The sequence below is a fragment of the Fukomys damarensis genome, unplaced genomic scaffold (genome assembly GCF_012274545.1).
Source record: "Fukomys damarensis isolate Sample0158 unplaced genomic scaffold, DMR_v1.0_HiC HiC_scaffold_38, whole genome shotgun sequence".
Taxonomy (NCBI): domain Eukaryota; kingdom Metazoa; phylum Chordata; class Mammalia; order Rodentia; family Bathyergidae; genus Fukomys; species Fukomys damarensis.
Genome location: NW_022900950.1, coordinates 18544124 through 18566184, shown reverse-complemented (window position 1 = coordinate 18566184; position 22061 = coordinate 18544124). Strand labels below are relative to the sequence as shown.

Sequence of the window (22061 nt, the reverse complement as noted above, 5' to 3'; positions counted from 1 at the left end):
AAAAAAAAAAAAAAAAAAAAAAAAAAAAAAAAAAAAATTCTAGTGATTTGCTGGACAGTTCCCAATCTATAATAAAATTTGGATTTCAATCCATTAAACTCAGAATAATGACAATTTTCTTAGCATTTCACAGTGATATATATTTAATTTTTTAAATGTTTACAAATTATACTTGTGTTCCCATTAACTTTATTCTATTACATATTTATTATAATAAATTATAAGCTATAAAATAGGAAAGATCTGCATTATGGTTTGATCTGAAATATCCCCAAAAGGCTCATATGTTCAAGCAGAGGTACAATTTCTGGAAATCTGATTGGATTATAAAGGCACTCACTTCATTAAGTGGGTGAATCCCACTTAATAAGTGCATTAGCTGAATGGGCTTATTAGGAGTTGGGGCCTAATTGGATGAAACAGGTTACTTGGGAAATGGCATTGAAGGTATAGTTTATCCCAATTATTTCCCTCTGACTTTCACTCCTCTGCTTCTTGCTGCATGAGGTGAACAGCTTTTCTTTACCACATTCATCCTCCATGTTGTTTCTGCCTGGCCCCAACCCCAAAGCAATGGGACCAGCCAACCATAGACTGAAACCTTTGAAAACATGAGCCAAAATAAACCCTAAGTTGTTTTTCTCAGGTGTTGGTCACAGGAGCAAACCATTCACTAAATCAATCTGTAAAATTTTGAACTGGTCTGTAATTTCTTTTGCCCTCCTCTCAAGTTTTCTTTTGTACCATAAAATCCAAACCTCTAGAAATCACTGAGCTTGAAGATTTATAAGATGTCTTTTATTTCTAACAGTATGAAATTCAACTCAGTCCTAAATGTTATGGCAATCATTCCCTTACTTGCTATTTTATTATTTCTATATAAAAATGGGAAAAGATCTTTATATCTGTTATGAGTTTATTTTCTTATGCAATCATTTATTAAATTTATTTAATCAAATGAACATTTAATAAATTAAAACAATGAAACTTCTAATTAATCATTTTAAGTTTTTTTCTATTTTGCTAGTCAAGTCATAGTTAGAAAAAGTAATTAAACTAAATCCTATACTAATATCACTTTCAACTTTTACCATTTTTCCAGAAAATTTATCAGTCTGATGATCTTCTGTCTCTCCATTTCAACTATATGACATACAACCAGAAGTTATTTCATTTGGGATTACACTTGTACAAAAAAACCCAAAGTTTATCTTACTTCCCCTTCCATAAGAAAATCTTCTTTTAAAAATTTCTCTTTAATCTAGAAGTAATTGCTGCACATCCTATTTTATCTACTAATACAATCATTTAGAACTTCTAACACATTATTGAGAACATTTTTAGAAATAGGAAATCTAAGTACTAAATACACAAAAGAAAATTTTAATAGCTTTAAGATACAAAATAAATACAATATGGAGAAAAATATCAGTACCACTTGATTTCATTAATAAAGAAAAATGTGAAATAAACAGCAAATAATGCAATTTATGAATTTTTCTAATTCTGTAAATATAATGTTCAAATGTTAGTGGAACACAGATTTAATTAAATATAAGATGACATGTATTTTATTAGTTAAAATAAGTTTCAATACATTTAATTAATTTAATGTCAATATTTGTACATTACATCATATCTTTTGACCTAGTCACTTTTAATAACTTCTTTGACCATGGAAAACTCAAAATATAGGGCAATAATATACCTTTATATCTTCATGATATCATTATTTATAAATGAGCTAGGAAAATGAAAAATTTTAACCTAAAAATTAATCTAAATATTAAATAAATTATAATGTGACCATTTAATGCACATTACTTTATCATCAAAACTTGTGACTATGTATCAGTATAAAAGTAAAAAAAGTATGAGTATAAAAATTTCATGTTCACTACTAAAACTGATATAAAATGTTCTGGCAAGGCGGAACCCGAGGTTAAAGAAGACCAAATTTAAATTCAAGTAGAAAACTCTTATACACCCAATTTTACTGCAAAGAGGACTTGAGTTTGCAAAGTTAGGTACTGAGGTTAGTGAGAGGGAAGACATGGATGTACTCACTAAAACCCCACAGGCTAGAAAGGAAGACAGACAAGTTATGATAGAACACACAAGTTATGATAATAAAAAAATGGGAAAATTGTAGATAGTTTTTCAGTTTTCTGGTTTTCCAAACTTTCTCTGATTTATATTACTTTAATAAATGTTTAAGCATGGCTTTGCCCACATTAAGCAAAAGTGCATTTTTAAGGTTTAGTGAATATTAGCAATTAGCTCTATCTCAAGATGAAATGAAACAATTTCACCAACTTTTTCAAGCATAAGAATATGAGTTCAAGCATTTTGTTGAAATACGAAAAACAAAAAAGAATGGGCATTCATAGTTTTCATTCAAATATTTAGCTCAAAGGCATTATTTGCAGTTACTTTGCTCTGGAATGCATTATGCATGTGACACGAAATGTATCACCCAAAGTTTGATACTCAGCTGTTGAATGGGTGAGGTTAAAGGCGAGTTCTAAAGGTCATTTCATGACAAGAAGGCTATTTTTCTCAAATAAAAATGATAACTATTATCCCATTCTGAGAAAGGAAATAATGTAATACCAAACCATTTGACACTGGACTTAACTGCAATTTTCGACCCAGTAATGTCAAAACTAAAAACATCTCATTGTGGTGATGTCTCAGAATGAAATCAAACATTCAAGGTCTTACTTAAATAGATTGAAAGGACCTACAAGTCACCCCTGGCTTTAACCAATTTATTCAAGATGAGTGTGGATGGTAAGAAAGGTAAATGAGATAAATGGCAATTGGTGGTTTGTTCCTCATCTTAGAAGATGTCACTCTTTTTTGTTGTTGCACTTCCATATAAAGGTAAAAGGTTAGGTGGGTCTGTGGGAAGATAGATGATAGACAAAAGACAAACAGATGACAGAGAACATGCATTTTAGTTTACATAAATTATAAGTACAGATTAATTACACAGTAAGATTTTTAAAGGTATAACTTGGCATTTAGCTGCCTCATTTCCATGAATCTTACTTAAATCCCAGCTGTCTACAAACCACGTAAGTATTGAGCTCAGTCCAGCCATCATCACAGACAGTGCCCCACTGTCCCCGGTAATACACCTCCAAGCGACCCTCGTGGCTGCCTTTCCCACCTGCAAGTCTGATGGCCCCATCTGTAATAAGAAGGAGACACGAGGACTAAGCAAATCAAGTCTCAAAAAAGGTAAAACAACCTTTTAATTTTGCCAGAAGCATTGCCATATTCAGGCCTCCTGCTAGCCTAAGGACACTGCCTTGTTTCTAAAGTTGGGGACAACATATACCTGTTCTAATATTTCTATTCCTATTCTGTGCCCTCCATATATTCTGATAAATACATATATATATATATATACATATATTCTGTGATACATACATTCTGTGCACTACATATATTCTGATAAAGTTCCAAAGAATCTATTTTGATTTGTCTAGATTAAAATAATACTGAGGAAATTTCCCATAACTTGTTTCCATAAATCTAGGCAATGTTGGTTATGTACATTTAAAAATCAAGAAAATACAGTAACTCAAAAATAGTTCAAAATTTTAACTACAATGAAGAAAATACTGAAATATGAAGTCAGAAAAAGAACAATCTGTCAGCACATTTATTATTCCTTAGTCATTCATGAATTTTAAAAACTGAGGTATATGTCTTGCCTGTTCTTTTTCTGATACTACAGATATAAAATTTGAATCTTATTAACTCAATGAATAATTAATTTCCAGAGAATTCTATAGACGCACAATAACAAATTTAATTTTTAAAAAAGTAATGTAAAAGCCATTTCTGAAATAATCCAATCCCTCCCTCACCCCTCTGAAACATAAATACTTTGGATAAAGGTTATACTTTTATGACTTTAAGAGTATGGTCATACTCTTGAAACAAATAAAGATCTTATAGAAATAGGCATTGATTAATAAAATATTTTACTATCTGCAAAGCATTATGACACATATTACCACATCTGACCATCTGAGCAATAATACAAGACTATCATCATTTGAAAGAGGGAAAAATGGCAGTTCAAGAAAATAATGAGCTCTTGCTTAAGTCTAGCATAAATTATATATTTATATAATGATTTATTCTGCTAGTAAACACAACAGTGTAAATGTTTATAAAAAGGTGTAAATTCAATATTCTGTAGCCTTGAGAAGATATTTTGCTTTTTCTTAAAGCAGGGTTAGACAAAAATTTTCTTCAAGTTAACTTTGACAAAGAAACAATGGATTAATGTTGTTACAACTTATCTTTCATATTTTTCTTCCCGCTAAACATGCAAGTTTGCATACAGACATACCCTTCTTATACTACATGACCTATATGGACAATCATGCTGAAATTTGGAATTGTCTGAAAATTAATGCAGCAACGCTAATTTGCTTTCTTTAATCGTGTGCTTTAATCAGCAGTCACATTAAGATAGTATTATACCAGCTGTAAATATATTCTGACCATAGGAGTTAATTAAAGATAGATGAATTAATTAAAAATGTGATTATAACACACAATATCTAAAATTTATCATTGCACACCGGTTTTGATTACTACGCACTACATATTTCAACAGTCGTATTTTCAACCTAGCATTATAGAACTGTATAGCCTTAAACTGAAAACCTCAGAAACATCCTAAAATAAGGAGATAGCATTTTACACTTGATCTAAGCCAAAAGGCCAAGAAGCAATGAGATAACAGTTTAATATATAGCTTCTAGATTTTTTTATTTTATTTAGGCTGTTTATTTGAATACTCATTTGGTAATACTACGCAAATTGAGGAGAAAGAAAGGTGTGTTAAGTCCAAATGGTGCTGGGGGAAGGGCTGGTGTATTAAGGAGGTGAAAACCTCACCTGCAAGGGGGGTACAAGACACCCCAGCATCTTCTCTGTGGCCGCAGTTATGCTCACCCCAGGAACTCTTTGAACACTGCTCAATTGAAAGTTCATTCCCAGTGCAGAGTACTTCATCCAACAATATGGGGCCAGAACCTTCCCCAAAATATGCCTGATTCCATGCTTTGGCAATGCCACTGAATAAATAAAACAAAGTAAGTATTATGAACTCAACACCAAAGCTTTGCCTGACTTACTGTATTTATTTTGCTTCTGGTAAAACCATACTTATTAATCCCCTAAGACAATTTTTCATAGGCCATGCATGATTTTGTGTATTTTGTTTATACTTTTTTGTTGTTCTTTATATTTTCTGCCATTGCACATGTTTCAAAGACTGGAAGGCATTCCCAATATTTGCCTGCCTTTTCTTCATCAACCATGGAATCTCACTTGTTCATTTGTTTTGGTTTGGTTGGGTTTGGTTTGGTATTGGTGCAACTGGGGATTGAACCCTATCCTTTCACAAGGAGCTACATGCTCAGCCCATTTTTAAATTTTTTATTTTGATATAAATAGTCTTGCTAAATTCCCCAGGTTGGGTTCAAACAAAAATACTACATTTCCTGCCCTCAAACTCCTGATTGAGTTTGTAGTTAAATATGCATAACATAAATCACACAATTTTAACCATTTTTAGGAGTATGGCGCATTAAGTACATTCATTGTACAGCCATCAGCACCATCCATCCCAGAACTGTTGTCATTATCTCATGCATCATCATGAGGTTTTTGTTTTGTTTTGTTTTGGTACCGGAGATTGAACTCTGGTCCTTGCGCTTTTAAGGCAGGCCACCGAACCGCTGAGCTAAATCCCGGCCCCCATCATCATTAATTTTGAACAGTGACGTTTAGGTAGAAAAGTGGTGTATCACTTCTGGTATGGGCTTTGTTCCATTTCTTCCTTCCTACTGACTACAACGCAAAGGTGATGGCTGGATCTAGAGAAGCTACGTTAGACCAGAACCTATCACACCAAGGATGACAGAAACTCCAGCAAGAAAGAATGATGATTTGACTGCAGAATCACCAAACTAGCCTGGAGCCAGCTACCTTTGGTTTCTTGAGAGAGGTAAACTCATCTAAATTTGTTTAAGCTGCTAATGTCTTAAGTACCCTGTTGCTTTTAGCCAAATCTATTTTTTTCTCTCATTGAGTTTATTGGTACATTTTAGGTATACAATGCAGTTACATTCATCATTGGGATCTTGTACCTTTACATGACAGGTCTTGGTTCTCATTTTTTCCTCTTACCCCTGCCCTCCGTTCACCCACTCCTCCCTTCCCTATTTACAAACACTTTATTTCCATTTTTTCATTTTCTCATGTTATTTTTTCTTTTCCCTTATTTCCTTTCCCCTACCCTTTCCACTTCCCCTATACCTTTAGCCCTTTTCTTCCTATTTCACATTGTCAGTAATACCATTAGGATCTTACATTCCGTTATAGTTTTTCACACCAAAGAAACTATTTGGTATTCATACATGTGTGACATTTATTTCACTTAGGAGTATATCCTCAATATGTATCCATTTTCCTCTGAATGACTCTAATTTCGCATTCTTTATGGCTGAGTAGCCAATCTATTTCTAACAAAAACATCATCCAAATTTATTCAGAGGTAAATTTACCTCTCCTCCTATTCAAAGTGATACTATTCATTAGAACCCTAAGTTTCAGCGGAGGTGATCATAGTCACCTGTTGAAATTATTAATGATTTTAAGAACTGCATTTCAGCCCCTTTAAACCTTTGTATTTTTAGACTATAACATTTAGTTTTTAGTTTGTCTTTCAGTGATATGGCACCTATTCCCTATTGTTTCACATGCCTGTTTCACAGCATTATCACTATTTTGAAAATTTACAACCAAAATATATTGAAGTAAAAATGTTTGGTAAATGATTGTAATATTCCAGGAATGATAAAATGTTGGATAATCAACTTTGTGATGAAAAGGAACTGGGTAATGGGAGGGCAGGGGTATAGGGAAAAAGTGAGAACCAAGATCTGTCATGTAAAGGTAGAAGATCCCAATGATGACTGTAATTGTACTGTATACTTTAAAAAGTACCAATAAACTCAGTGAAAAAAAAAGAAAAGAAAAGGAACTTTGACTAATTTTAGTAGCTATATGGACGTTTCTTTTAATAGAACACGTCTAAGAATATAAAAAATTTAAAAGTTAAGTACCTTTAACACAAAAACTAAGAAATATTTTCTGTCATTATCACCTGGGCCATTTTCTGTTTAAAATTCGGAAAGTGTGCCAAGGGGAAGGATATAGCAATATTTATAGGAGGAGGTAGGAAAGGAGCTGAGGAAAGGAAAAGTACTTTTCTTTCTTGCTTGGGCAGGATATTTTTGTGGAGTCAAATGTTAAAATTCAGAATCCTAACATTTAAATCACTGTCTGACATTTGTGGAACAGTGGGCTCCCAGGTGTCTGCCCAACAAATATCAAAGAATAATATCTGGAGATAATGGGATAAATGTGAAACAGACAGCAAAGAAATGCATCACAAATTATACTGTCAAAGTGATCTAATTTCGTGAGTGAATTTGTTTCCCTAAGGGAAATACAGTGGCAGAATGGAAAGACATTTCTACTCCATTGGTAAGAAATAAATGCTTAATTAATAGAACTGTTTTAAATAAAGGATTCAGTTATTACAAAGTATGTCATCTAGTTGCCTTCAGTAGAGTGCAGTAGGCAAGATATCTATCTTTGTAGAATAGTAGTGCCTTCTTATCTACAAGAAACATTTACCAATATTTCCAGTAGATGCTGAAAACAGTGGATGTTACCAAAACCATAAATACTATGTTTTCTTTTCTATACACATATATCTACAATAAAGGAGACTTTATAAATCAGCTACAGTAAGAATAAATATCAGTAAATTAGAGCAATTGTGACAAAATTTTATAATAATAGTTATGTGAAGGTGATATCCGTTATAAAAATATCTTAACTGTATTCACCTTCTTGCAATGATGTGACTTGAAATAATGCTTTACATAATGAAATCCACCATGAATTAATCTGATTACACATAATTATTAATTCATAATTCATTAATGAATTTTATAATAAATGAGGTAGGCTTTGTGAGGTGGTGTTAGGCTACATAAAGATTACTTGAACACAAGTAGAAGACAATCACTCTGTTTATCAAGAGGGCTGCTAAGTGACTTATGGGAGGGTAGTGTATAAAGTGTGGATATGCTAGACAAAAGGATGATTCAGACCCAGCACTGTACATAGCAGAGCAGTACAAGACTTAATCCACTACTATGAATGTCATTTTAGAACACGAATTGTTCCCATGTGAGAGACCCTGGGTTTGATCCTGAGCACTGGAAAATAAATAAATAAATAAAGCCTAAAAATTGTTTACTTCTAAAATTTTCTATTTAAGATTTTCAGACTTCAGTTAATTGAAACTAAGGAAAGTGAAACTTACTACTGCACTGATGATTGTGCCCCAAGGCTTATCCTTTCCAATCTGAGTCTTGGCAGAGAAGTGTGTGTGAACATAAGATTCTGTGGTTCAGCTCTGGATTCTATTTTATATAAATTGGGCTACTTTTGGAAAGTTACTAAAGCATTCCCTGTAAAAGGGATAAAATGACTACTTTGCAAGGCTGTAAGAATTAAACTAATTCCAACAAGTAGCTCAATATATGTGAGTTCCCTTTCCTGTTCTGGCACTTATAAGGAGTTTCCCTCCCAAAAATTAAAGAGCAACAATAAGACTCAACAAGAATATTAACATTTTCTGGTCTTAATCTTATAAATTTGTTTTACTTATTTGAAAGAAATTTTAAAAGAATATTTATCGGGCCAGGTATGTGGCTCAGTGCACCTGCCTGGCAAACACAAGGTCCTGAGTTTGATCCCTGTTACAATCAATCAATCAATCAATCAATCAACCAAGAATATTTATATGGTAATTCATAGTCTATAAGATAATGGACAAATTATGCATTTTTATTAAAGATTATTGGAGGATGGCCCAAAAGATCAGTATTCTAGACCTGCATCACTTAACTTTAGATTCTTGTAGTTGGGACATAAATAATCAGAGTCAAACAATTTGAGGTATCTTAATGGACATCAAATATTTCACAAACAATGGTAGTCAATTAAACACTAGCCGGTACTGGGAATTGAGCCCAGAGCCTTTGCGCTAAGCAATATCCCCAGCCCTTTCAAAATTTTTGTCTTCAGACAGGGTCTCACTAAATTGCTAAACTGCCAAGGCTGGGTTCAAATTTGAAATCCTTGCAGTTACATGTGTGCACTGCTGTGCCTGGCTAACCAAATTTTTTGTGCAAAGATAAAAGCATCAATATTTTTAGAAAAATGCTCTTTAAGACAAAAATGTTCTTGCAATTGCAGTCTACAAGGCCATGAAGAAATTCAAATAGTACTGTAGAAGAGATAAAAGAAAACATGTTCATGCAACTTTTATACTATATTAAATAAGAAAATAGTTTAACTCACATAAAATAAAATTCAAAATGTCAGCAGAGATTGCAAATCACTTCCAGAATTTGAAGGGGGAGAGTTGAGTAACTAAAATGTATTGTTTGAAATATGTTAATGTATACACTTATTTTGGTTCAAAGAAGGGAACTGCTTGGAGCTGTGTGCCTGAGATCTGTGGCTCCTTTTCAGTTTATGTGCTGCTGAAGCAAGCTCTGTGTTTCCCTTTTAAAAAGAAGATTCAAGACAGAAGAGAAGAAGCCCAACCTGCAGGCTGCAGAGTAGATATCAGCCAACAAGCCAAATCCAGAATGCCACTTGTTTTTATATGACCCATAAGCTAAAAGTACTTTTTACATTTTATAAATGGTCGGAGAAAAAATTAAAGTGAAAATATAATTGTAACATGTGGAAACCAATGAAATGCAAACTTTACTTTGCAAAAATAAAGATTTACTGGAATGAAGCCAGTCATTCCTAAGTTATTGTGTAAGGCTGCTTTTGTGCTACAACAGCACAGCTGAGTAGTTGCAAAGTCTAAAATATTTACTATCTGACCTTTTACAGAAAAAGGCTGCTGACCATTACTCTGGAGGAAGGAGATTAATGAAAGCAAATATGAACTTGATTTAGAGAACTTCAGGTGTTGGAAAACAGAAGAGGTGGAGAAAAAAAGGGGACAGGATGATTGATGCAGCGCATGAAGAATCCAGACAGGAAAGCAGACTAATAGCCTCTTTGCATCTTTGCCCTGAGACAAATATCAAGAAAGAGAAAGGTCTATTAAGGAAAATTTCAGCGGGTAAAACTCATTGAGCCACAATTAGGTACTATAAGGAAACCTGGGACCAATATGTGAGAATATGAAATTTGATCCCAAACTCAACAGAAACAAAAGGGAAATCCAGATGGTTTAAAGATGAAAGAGAGAGAGAAAGAGGGGGTGGGGGAAGAGAATGAAAGGAGAAGTGGAAGAGAAAGAAGGAAGGAACAATAAAAATTTACTTGACTAAAACAATAGGAAGATAGTTCCTATAATCTTGGGTGTAAGAGATTTCCTGAGCAAGATAGTAATATACTTGGGAAATCCAGAAGTCAAAAAACAAAGATTTAAAAAGTTACACTGAACCACATACAAACTGAAAACTACTGTATAGCAAAATAATACATCATTATTAAAGTCAAAGTTAAACCAACAGTTTGGGAGAAACGTTTGCAGTACATAACAGTAAGCGGAATAATCTCCTGGTAACTAATAATGATAACTTATTATTACATTTTAATGAATAAGAGAAAAACCAACTTGAAAAAAAAAAGTAGAACACCGAAAAGTCACAGAAAAAGAAATATCCATGGCCACGGATCATAAAATAAACTGTTCAAGCTCAGTATAGTAAAGTAAGATTACTTATCACATTTTAATACTAAAAATTTTAACACCATTTTCATACAATATATAGGTGAAAAAGTAACAAACTATAGACTTTTTATTTTCCTACAATATGAAAAACAGTAAGTTCTGTCTTTTCTACAAAATAAGAGTGACTCCATCTTGGACTCCAGCCCACCCTAGATAGCCCTTCCTGAGCACAGTAAGTTATAGAAAATGCCTTTCCAATCCTGGGAACACAGCGCCAAATCAAAGATGCCTTATCACAGACCAAGGATTTTATGTTCTCCACATCCCCCTCGGCTCTGCTCTCCCTTCCCCTCAAATTCTCCTTGTGCCATCTGAGTTGACCAACCAGGATAGTCTGTGAACCTCCAAACCAGCCAGTGGGAAAGAGGTCAGTTGCTCTTCTTGCATTAAGGATGAATGGGGAAATTCTCCTTTGTCCTGAACACTACTACCTCAAGCTTGTGCCCTTTGGCAAAAGTAAAAAGCCTTGTCAAGATTCTTGATATCTAAGTGCTTTATTATGTGCACTGACAAATTGAGTCTGGGGGCTCATTTGCAGCAGAGAGAAAACCCTAAAATCATTATTGTCTGACAGTGACTCTAGATAGGCAGGGGCAGGTTAATCACATTATTCTGTATTTTAATTATGTTAATGAATGTTTAACACAGTTCCGGCAAAAAGCCAGAAGCCTGGTTAATTGCTTCTGAGCAATGTCTCTTCTTTGGGAAAGTAAAGTCCTCAAACTGTGACTCCAGGAAAAATTTCCTCTGCTAAAATCTACAGTTAAGACACCACTGATGTGTTTTGTAACAAACAAACAAAAAAATCCTTATTCATTTCCGTACTTTTCCATTGTTCATAAATATTATTTTAATGATCGCAAAAAATGTTTAATTAAAATAATCATAAAAGAATACACTTCAGGGGGAATTTTTTACTAGAATACTATGATGTAAGACAAATTGTGTTATCTAGCTAATTGTTTTAAAAAATTAGTTCTTCAAAATTAGAAAGATAATAATGTTTACATACCCACAGTTTCCCTCACTCAGTCCCTAGGATTTCCTAGTGCCCTGGTGCTGATTTCAAGGAAATACCAAAGAAAATGATGACTCTGCTCCTAAAGAGATCTTACAATACTGGGAAAAGCAAATTCACGAGATGGAAGCATCTAAGTGCTACATAAATTCAGTGCATCCTCTTTCCTTCTTTTATGGCAATTATTTCCACATCAGCCTGCTAGTTCATCTATAATAAAGGTTTCAGTGTTGCCTACTTTCTTACTCCATGACCACAGAAAAAATTTGTGGAGTAGCGTGCTCTGATAGAATACACTGAGTTATTTTTCTGTGTAGAGTTGTTTGACCTACCGAATAGTAATTCCTAATAAACACATATACTGGATTGGCTCTGGTTGATTCTCATTCAAAACATTCTTAAGCCTGTTCAGCTGATCAGACTGTATTGATAAAAAGTTTGTCCTTTTGGTTTCTACCGCTCCCAGAAAAGCCAAGTAAGTAGCAACATCTGACCAACTAAATCCCCAGGCTTGGCTACTACTTTGAGATAGACAGAATAGAGTTAAGCCAGATAATTGTATAAGATAATGTATTTGTTTATAAAAGATTGATTCTTTCACTCAAGTGTCATTTGAAAAAGTCATTTATAATGATCAGTATACTAGATTTCTCTCTAGAAGAGAATCTCCTCTATCTCCAATAATGATGAACGTGTACCAAGTGCTTACTGTATGCCAGGCACTGTTCTACCAGCCTTTTACCTATGACTCCTGTAATCCTCTCTACAGTCTAATTATTTATTATCCCCAACTGATAGATCAGAAAACTGAGGCTCAGAAATTAAATAATTTGCCCAACATTATACCATTACTAGATGTCAGGTCTGACTACAAGACATGACTTAAAATACAGCCAGGGAGGGACATTTTCTGTTGAAACAAATACAGCCTATCTAAACATGTTTATTTTCATTTTCTTTTAAAATTAACTATCTCTTTTGCGTTTTCTTTCGGCCTTATTTTTATATTTACCTTTTTTAGCACATGGTCATTTTGCAGGTGGTAGAACATGAAAGAAAAGAAGTCCTAAATTAGGTGACTCATAAACCTCAAGACCCTGCTTCAGGGACATTACATAGTCGTAGTGGGCCTAACTTTCCCTTCTGTTAGAGGATCTCTTTCTGGCTCAATAATTTCATGTACTAGCTATCATTATTTTAAAAACATTTAAAAATGTTAAGGAATGGTAAAATAAAGAAAAGCAGAAAAATTTTAAAATAATTTATACCAGAAGAATATTTATTCTAGCTACTCAATGTTACTCTATATGACTGTATAACAACAACAAACTAAGGGGAAAGAAATGTCCAAAAATTAAAAATCCTATGTAAATTGTGGCATATCAGTAAAATCTGATGTCCCACTTTTAAGCTATGCTTTAAAATTTGAATGACATAGGGAAATGCTTTTTAAAGTAGGGCACACAAAATGTATCCACCTGAAACAATTGGAACTGGGTACATACACATTCTCAAGTTATCTAATTTTCTAACATCCAACTTCCCTCTTTCCTTCACCTCATCTTTATCCAAGTTCTGAGTTAATCATATTTACATATCTTAAGCACTATAATTCCTTTTGTATTCAGAAAGCTTGCCAGCTACCAAAACATGCAGACACCATTAAAAGATAAGGGTCAACAAAGAGAGCATCCTATAAAGAAATTTTAACCACCTCTTCAGGGAGGCATAACATAGTTTCCTTCTGGGAATTCAACAAAGCAAAGAAGACTGAGATGAATTTTGCTTAAGAGCGAATCATAAATTGAGGGGAGCAACAATAATGCCACCTGATACCAACCATGCACCATTAAGAAACTTCATCTGAAAGTACTCAGCCTGGAAACAAGCAAAACAAATTATAAACAGAGAGGAGTTGAAGAATATCGTTTTAAGGCAAACTTATGAGAGAACTATAAAGCCAAAAGAAAGATAAATGAACAATATTAGTTCACAGTGTCAGGGTTACAGCATATAGTTGAACAAGATACTATGCCACCAAAAGGTGTCCTGCGTACTGTGTTGTTTAGTGCTATCTTTCTTTCCTAAGGAGATACAGGTGCTTGCTCATGACTTCTTGAACGAATACATCTTTCTGGCTGTAGGCAGAGTAGGCTCTACTTCTGAGAACATCACACAGAAAGTGGTTTGGGTGGAAGAGTAAGACAAATGGTCATTTCTACTTGATCTCTTAGGTACAACAGGAAAGGATTCACTGACTTTAGCATTTGTGGAGACCAAAAAGAGTGCGCATTCTCTGGAGGATTTCTTATTCCATGAAGGGTATGCTTGTAGCAATACTCATGGAGACCAATTACAAAGAGACCAGGAGGAAGCACTTCAGCAGTTCCACTCAGTTCTAGTGGCCACACCTGTGACAGCAGAGGTCTAGACATTTCAAATGTGAAACATGTTATCAATTTTGATTTGCCAAGTGACATTGAAGGATATGTGCATCGCATTGGCCGTACAGGACATGTAGGAAGCCTTGGTCTTGCCACCTCATTCTTTAATGAAAGAAACATGAACTTCACAAAGGATTTATTGGATCTCCTTATTGAAGCTGAACAAGAATTGCCATCTTGGTTGGAAAATATGGCTTTTGAACACCATTACAAGTGTTGCAGTCATGGACATTCTAAGAGATTTAGTGGAAGATTTGGCACCAGAGACTATCAACAAAATAGTGGTTCCAGCAGCTCTTGTTTTAGTAGTAACCATGCAGGCAGTAGCCAGGTGGGTGGAGGTGGTCAAGCAATAGCAGAGGATTTGGTGCAGGTGGCTACAAAGGCTTCTACAATAGTGATGGACACGGTGGAAATTATAACTCCAGGGGGTTGACTGGTAGGACAACTGAGTCTCCTTTGCTACAGTCATCATCTTTTCATACAAGTCAACATGGAAATCACATGTAACTTAGCCAGACTATAATATGTAGCTTCAAGAACTTGCATTATGAGCTGTGATTCTCCAGAAAATTCCAGCAGAGCTCAAAGTCACAAGAAGAAATCAACATAACACTAGAGTCCTATTCAGAAGTTGAAGACTTAGTTGCTGCTTTATGGATTAACTTGCCTCCTGCTTAGTCCCACCCCAAACTGCATTTGTAGTGGAGACGGAGGATCATTTGTTTGCTAATGTACTGTGACTTTAAAAACTTACTATTTTGATGTCCTGTTGGCTCAGTAATGCTCAAAATATCAATTGTTTGGACAAAATAAATTAACTGAATTTGGGCTACAATTAAACCTTGGTACGTAGGAGTGATTCTATTTGGCAGGGATAATTAATTCATCAGTAAATATAAGGAAAAAAGCTAGTGTTAGGAGTTTGGTACTCGTAGACCCTGGTGGGAAGGAGAACATCTTAAAATTTAATTATTTTCTAATATGGCAAAGTGCTAAAGTTCTGACTTGCTCACTCTATCCTGGATAGGCACTTAGAACCTTAAATTATAAGAAGCCTTTGCAGTCATGAGGTGTGAACACAGCCATAACATTTTTTGAAAGTACTCTTTAAAGTTAATGCAAGTAAATACATCAATTCCCTGCTTAATATTTAGGCTGTTTACTAGTTTTAAATTAGGTGTCTATGGGCATCCTACTACAGGAATTGTTTAAAGACCTGATAAAGTGTTTGGGAGTATGCATTTAGTTAGATCTTTTAATGCCTGCCACAAATCAATTTGAAATGTTAGAATGGCTATCCATAGTAAATGATCAATCCTTTTACAGGCCTTACTGGATTGTGGTCTTCACTGGATTCAGTGTTGGCGTTTTTCAGTCAAGAGAGTATGAACTGAAAGGTTTATGCAGCCGTCTTTATTTTCATGCAGATTCACATTGCTTCATTACAGCTGCACTGAAAAGGAATTGAGGTCTCACAGGTTGGAGATACATACCAAGCTGCACAAGGTGTCAGTTCTTGTTTTAATGTGTTTTAGTTCCATAGGTTTACACTGAATTTATAGTCTCTGTGCTAAATTTTTCTGAAGATGACTGTCCACTACTAAAAAGGAATGTTGTGGCCAGAATGCATTATTGATCTTTAAAAATCCTTAGAGTGGCATAAGTTGGCAAAAATATCTTAAAGTGCAATAGATTTTCAAGTGTATTGTGCCTCGTTCTAAACTTATTGAAGTAGGTGCACTTGACAGTATGAAGTCATTTGTTCTGTGCTATTTCAATTAGTGTAAGTTTAGACTCATACATATTTTGCCCATAATTTTTTACAAAATACTTATTTTATTGCACATTCTAAGAATTTTATGCATATGCCTGTGTATGAGTCCTATTTTATTTTGTCTCTTGACTGTTGAATAGAGCTTGTCAAGAACTAGTTTCTGAAATTTTATTTGGGACCATGGATGACAGCTAAGAAAATTATTTGCACATGACAGACCTTCCCCATAATAGAGGCTTGTTATGCTCCTGGCCTGGTCCTTGTTTTTGGCTTTTTTTACCTAACAGGTGCCTTTACTGAAAACTTATCTCTATAGCTGGGAATTTAGCTCAATGCTTTTGTGGCCTGCCTTGCAAGCTGAAGCACCAGAGTTTGTTCCCCAGGACCAAAAGCAAAAACAAAAAAAACAAAAAACAAAAAAAAAAAAACAAAAAAAAAACACCACACAACAACAATAACAACAAAACATCTCCATAAAGCTGGAGTTTTAGTTGACAACACAGCTTGTGGAAAATTTCTGCCACCTTTTTGGTATGATTTGGATAAGTACCCCTCAACAGCACCCATGTTAAAAAATATGGTCCCCAGCCTGTGGCGCTGTGAGGAGGCATTAAGAGGGGTGTTCTAGCGGGAGGCCTTAGGTCACTGGGGGATGGCTGCAGGGGGGAATGTGGGCCCTTGATCTCTCTCCTTCTTCCCTGTCTTCACCTTCTGGCTGTGAAGTGAGCAGCTCACTTTTCGGCATTCAGCAATCTGCCTCACTGCAAGCCCAAAAGCAAAAAGGCCAACTGACCCCATGGTCAAAACTTGGCCAAAATAAACTTGTCTTCCGTAAGTTCATTATCTTAAGTATTTTGTTACAGTAATAGGAAGTTGACTGCCCTACTTGTGTATTTGAAGACATGTTTCCTTTTAATCATTTTTCCAGAGATGAATGCTTTTATAGAAAGACAGCAATGATGTTAATACTTCACCCATGTGTGTGCAGCATTAACAGTCTTCCTTGTGATTCTGTGTTGTCTATGTATCACTGACTATTGTTCTCAAAAATGGTCTTTAAGAAACAGGTGAAAACAATCTATATCTCATGAAAGAACTCTACATTACATGAATTTTTAGAATAATTTTGATAAATTATAAATGTAATTAATATTTAGTGTGTTGTTTAAATTTGATGGGTAATTTTTTAAGCAACAAAAACTTACCTTTTCACAGAAAGATATCAATAATAAAAAATTAGAATGGCATAGTGACACTCATCTATAACCCCAACACTCTGAAAGGCTGAGGAAAGAGAAGCACAAGTTTGAGCCCAGACAGGGCAACTACACAATTTAGAAAGACTTTGTCTCAAAAATGAAAAAATAAAAAGGGGGCTGGGCATGTAGCTCAGTATGAAGCCCCGAGTTCAATCTCTAGTACCGTCGAAAGAAACAGGAGAAAAAAGCCTTACGGTTTAAACTTAGAATCATGAATAATCCTTATCTGATAATATTAACAAGCTATTATAATACTCAAAGTTCTTGACATTTTTGGCAAAGATATAAATTTCTTAATAACTAACTTTAAATTAATTAGCATACCACTGAACATATATAATTGATAACTCAGTGAATATGCATATGTATTTGTTCAAAATATAAAATCCATAGATACAGCTAAGTAAATAGTAGTTCTGGATAGGGGAATGGTGTGTGATGATCTCACCACCAATTTTCTTTGATTTTATAATAACATCTTTTAAATATAAGAGTCCCTAGGCTACCTGGACAGCTAGTATAGATAGATAGATAGATAGATACATACATACATACATACATACATATATATATATTATACAGTGTATATATATATATATATATAACTGCTTTATAGTCACTAAACACTATAAATTAGAAAATATGTCATAGATGTGAAAATTGTTAGTAAGAGATGTTCTGTGATTTAATTCCAGAAAAGCCTTCAAATCCAAGTTTACCTGAGTCAAGTGCATGCTCATAATCTTAGACGTGTTGGTTCCAACACCTGGAAACTTTGATACAATTTATTTTGAAATAGACACCTGATCAGAAATGTCAAAATTTAGCCCCTAAAATTTAGCAAGTAATTACAGTTTCTCAAGAAAAACTCATTTGCTCTATGCCTGACCCATCCAAAAAAGATAATCATACCAGTAAATAGTACCACCAGTAATTATAGTAAAACCTGCTGATACAGGTTTTGCAATGCTTGTCCCTATTCCATGAATGAAATAAAAATTACCAATTAAATCCCAAATTGCTTACACAGGAAAAGTGAAACTTCAAAGTGAAGGATCTAGCTGATACCAACTTCACATAGTGCTCAATTTTTGTCTCACCAACAGGAAAAAGGAGCGATTGTATAACTTGGGAAAGATGAAAACATACCACCTGTGAAGATTTCTAACCAAAGTGTTTACTTTGAATCAATCAAGCTTTTGGATCTAACTTCCAACTTCAGGAATTACAAGAACCATAGAATAAACTTAGTAATATCAGGAGGAAGAAATGAGACAAATTCAGAAAATAGGGCAGAACCAGAACAACTTGCCTGGTCTCTTCAATAAGCCAGTTTCATGAAAAACAAATAAAATAAATTAAAATAAAAAATGAGTCTATTCTCTCAAAAGATACTTAAGGGATATAAAAATCCAGGTACATTGCATGGTCCTGGACAAAATTCTGCTTCTGACAAAACCATCTGTCAAGAGCATTGAGGGGGCAGCTGTGAATATTTGAATATGATGGGGAATTAGATATATTAAAAGGGATTACCAATTATATTAGTTGTTATAATTTGACTATGGAAGACATGCTCTTTTTAAAAATTTTTTATTTTATCCCATCCCCCACTCAAGCCCCCACCCCTCCCTATGTACAAAACCTTTGTTTATATTTTTCTATTTTCACTTTTTTTCTTGTCCCTTCCTTCCTTTCTCCCTCTCTCTTTCCTTGTTCCCCTTCTCATTTGAACACTTTCTTCCCATTTCCCAGCATGTTATTATTTTTGACGTGTGTACTGAAGTTTTTAGAAATAAAATTTTAAAATGTCTGTATTTTACTTTAAGGTGCACAGATAGAAACACAAAGACATATAAAAGATGGAATAATTATAAATATATCTCAAAGAAATTGAGTACAAACAATTCAAGGTTCAAAATTCATGTGCCAGTGTCAAGGAATAAAGACAGCATTGTTTCCATTGTGATGATTCTGAAATACCATGATCATTTCAGGTCTTATTCTTCTCTTCTACGATTTTTGAGCAAAGTCTTAACTAGAATATTTTTTTAAAAATTTAAAGCAAAATATTAACTTTAAAAATATCGCATAGTATAATTTTAGATACACTTTTAGGTATATTCTACTAACATTCAGCATCACAGAAAACAAAAAGGAATTGAAAGATTTGAAGTTAACATAATATTCCATCACAATCATAGCTGATAACAACATGGAATTCTAATTTCCATGCTGCTGTCTTTATTGCACAGGCTTCATTTCCATCCCCTACCCAGGAATTACTTCATTTTTATGTTAATGACCTTCTTTGTTCTCAGCACTTCCCTAACAAATAAGGAAGTAAATTCCAGTTTAGACAACATCTGGGAGACAGGAGTCAAACAGCAGTTACAACTAGTGTTTCATGACATGACCCCTAGTCTCTGTAGTCACTGTAGCACTAGCCAAAGCTGGGCGTAATATAGAGGTTACTACTGAACAGTAAGAAAACCTTAGACCCTTAATGACATAAAGTCACTCTAGTTCAGATTCAAGTAGGTTAGACCTGCATAGAGCATAGAGCTTAGTACAAAGATGAAAAGGTACCTTTCACTCTCCATTCAAGGAAATGTGTGATTGAATAGCACTTGCGTTTGAATATGGAAATAACAGATTCAAAAAGTGAAACAAAGCCAAACAAGAACAATAAAAGCAAACCTGAGACCCAACTGCCTGCAGATCACTTCTGCATCTGCATCGTCCCACTGGTCGTCACAGATGGTCCCCCACTGGCCAGCGTGGTAGAGCTCCACTCGACCTTCACGTACACTGCTGCCACCAGAGAGGCGAAGGACAGGAAACGAGGGGCCTGGCAGTGTGAGATTAAAAACAAATTTGAGTCGAAGAGTTTACATCAATCTGTAGAAAGCTAGGCACATCCTGTCTTTGCCAGTCTCAATAATATTTACTAAGCCACACCAATTATATGAACATGCACATGCATATTTGACATATATTGATCTTGACCAATCCAATGACTTTAAATTGAATTACACAAACAGCCCTTCACAGGAAATGGTTGACATTCACATTTCCCCCAACGACATCAAAAACCACAAAAGACACACTAAAAAGCTACCCATTACTGGAAACATGTTTGATCTTTGCAATATTATGGTGAAGACATTGATCATTTTATTTATAGCAACCGGAGTACTATCAACATGTAATTATTAGAAGTGACCCTTATGTTTACAACATACTTGTTTTTGGCACAGAATTATATACTTTTTCTAGAGATCAAGTCAAAACTACCATCTAGCTCATTATAACTAGCTAATATTTTAGTCAGGCCCTCCAACAAACAATATCGAAAATTCCCTTGGACATGAGTCAAATCCCATTCATGCCCTCTGTTCAGACCCCCCAGGGGTGGTGATATTCCCATTTTCTCCAGTGCCCTGGTTTAGTCCCTGTCAATCTCTGAACTTCTCTTTCTCTGAACTTTCGCTCCTGGTCCCATTTACAAGGCTATAACTACAATGCCCTCTTCCTCCCATCCCTAAAATACTCCATGTTCATTGTCACCTCAGAGTCCTTGACCTTACTGCTACTTTTTCTTGGAATAAAGTACCCCCACCAGATCTTCACACAGCTGTCTCCTCATTGTTCACTCCTCGCGTCTGAAATGTCCTTTCCCCTGGGAACCTACGCTGACAGCCTTAGCAAAGGCACTTCCTACTACATTTTGTGATTTGAATCCTCACACTATTCAGTTTTACCTAAAATTATCATTTCTTACATCAATTGACAATATCAAAATTGTCTCTCTCTTCTCAGCTAGGATGAGGACAAAGAGACCGCCCTTCTTTCTCATCTTGGTATTTCAGGCCCCAAAGTAGAATACGTGTGATAACCATTTGTTGACTGACTGGATTGGCAAGTGATGCTGAAAATCCAGAAAAGGTATCCCAAACAGAGAAAATAATTGGCAGTGTTCAAGCATTCAACTGTGTTTTTTCATTTTATGTTTTAGCATATTTGTAGTTCCTCACAGGAGTTACTACGGGTGGATAACACATCTCTGTCCTTTTTCATCCACTTCTCCCCACCACCCTCCCCTGTCTCCATCTCTTGGTCTCCTTCCCTTTTGCAAAAGCTCTATCTCCCTACTTCCTATTGTCTATCTTTTATTTTGTTCTTTATTTTATTTGGAGTTTCTCATACAAGAGAAACCATGAAATGTTTTAAGCTGTGTGTCTGATTTATCTTACTTAATATTACAGCATATTATAACATCTGTTTGCTTACAAATGACTCAAGTTTTTCCTTCTTTATGTCACAGTAGTACCACATTTTCTTTATCCATTCACTTATTAATAGACATATACATCACTTCCAAGATTTAGCTATTATAAATTGTGCTGCTATAAACATGAGCATGTGTATATCATTAACAAACAGATAAAAGACAATTATGATGTGTCAGGCATTGGAATCAGTACCCAGGACACTCAAGGGGTTTCTAGACATAGCCTGTCTACAAGAAGTTTGCTGCCTCTGGGCACCTGCAATCCCAGCACTCAGGAGGCTGAGGCAGGAGGATCATGAATTCGAAACCAGCCTGAACTACTTACCAAGTTCAAGGATGGCTTGGATTACATGGTTAGAACCTGCCTCAAAAAAGGAAGAAGTTTGTTGT

At 34.8% G+C, this 22061-nt stretch overlaps 1 protein-coding gene and 2 pseudogenes across 1 annotated transcript in view; 1 reads left to right on the top strand and 2 right to left on the bottom strand.

The window, feature by feature from the left end:
• The window catches only part of Prss12 (serine protease 12), a 73771-nt gene that overhangs the window by 28395 nt on the left and 23315 nt on the right, over window positions 1-22061 (bottom strand). Inside the window, exons 2-4 of the mRNA XM_010610774.2 lie at window positions 20078-20228; window positions 4927-5105; window positions 3055-3196 (exon numbers count right to left, since the gene is read on the bottom strand). Of these exons, the coding sequence (XP_010609076.1) occupies window positions 3055-3196; window positions 4927-5105; window positions 20078-20228 (472 nt within the window). The remainder of the gene's footprint in view (window positions 1-3054; window positions 3197-4926; window positions 5106-20077; window positions 20229-22061) is intronic.
• LOC117284685 lies at window positions 4612-4761 on the bottom strand (annotated as a pseudogene).
• On the top strand, window positions 12584-14851 carry LOC117284578 (annotated as a pseudogene).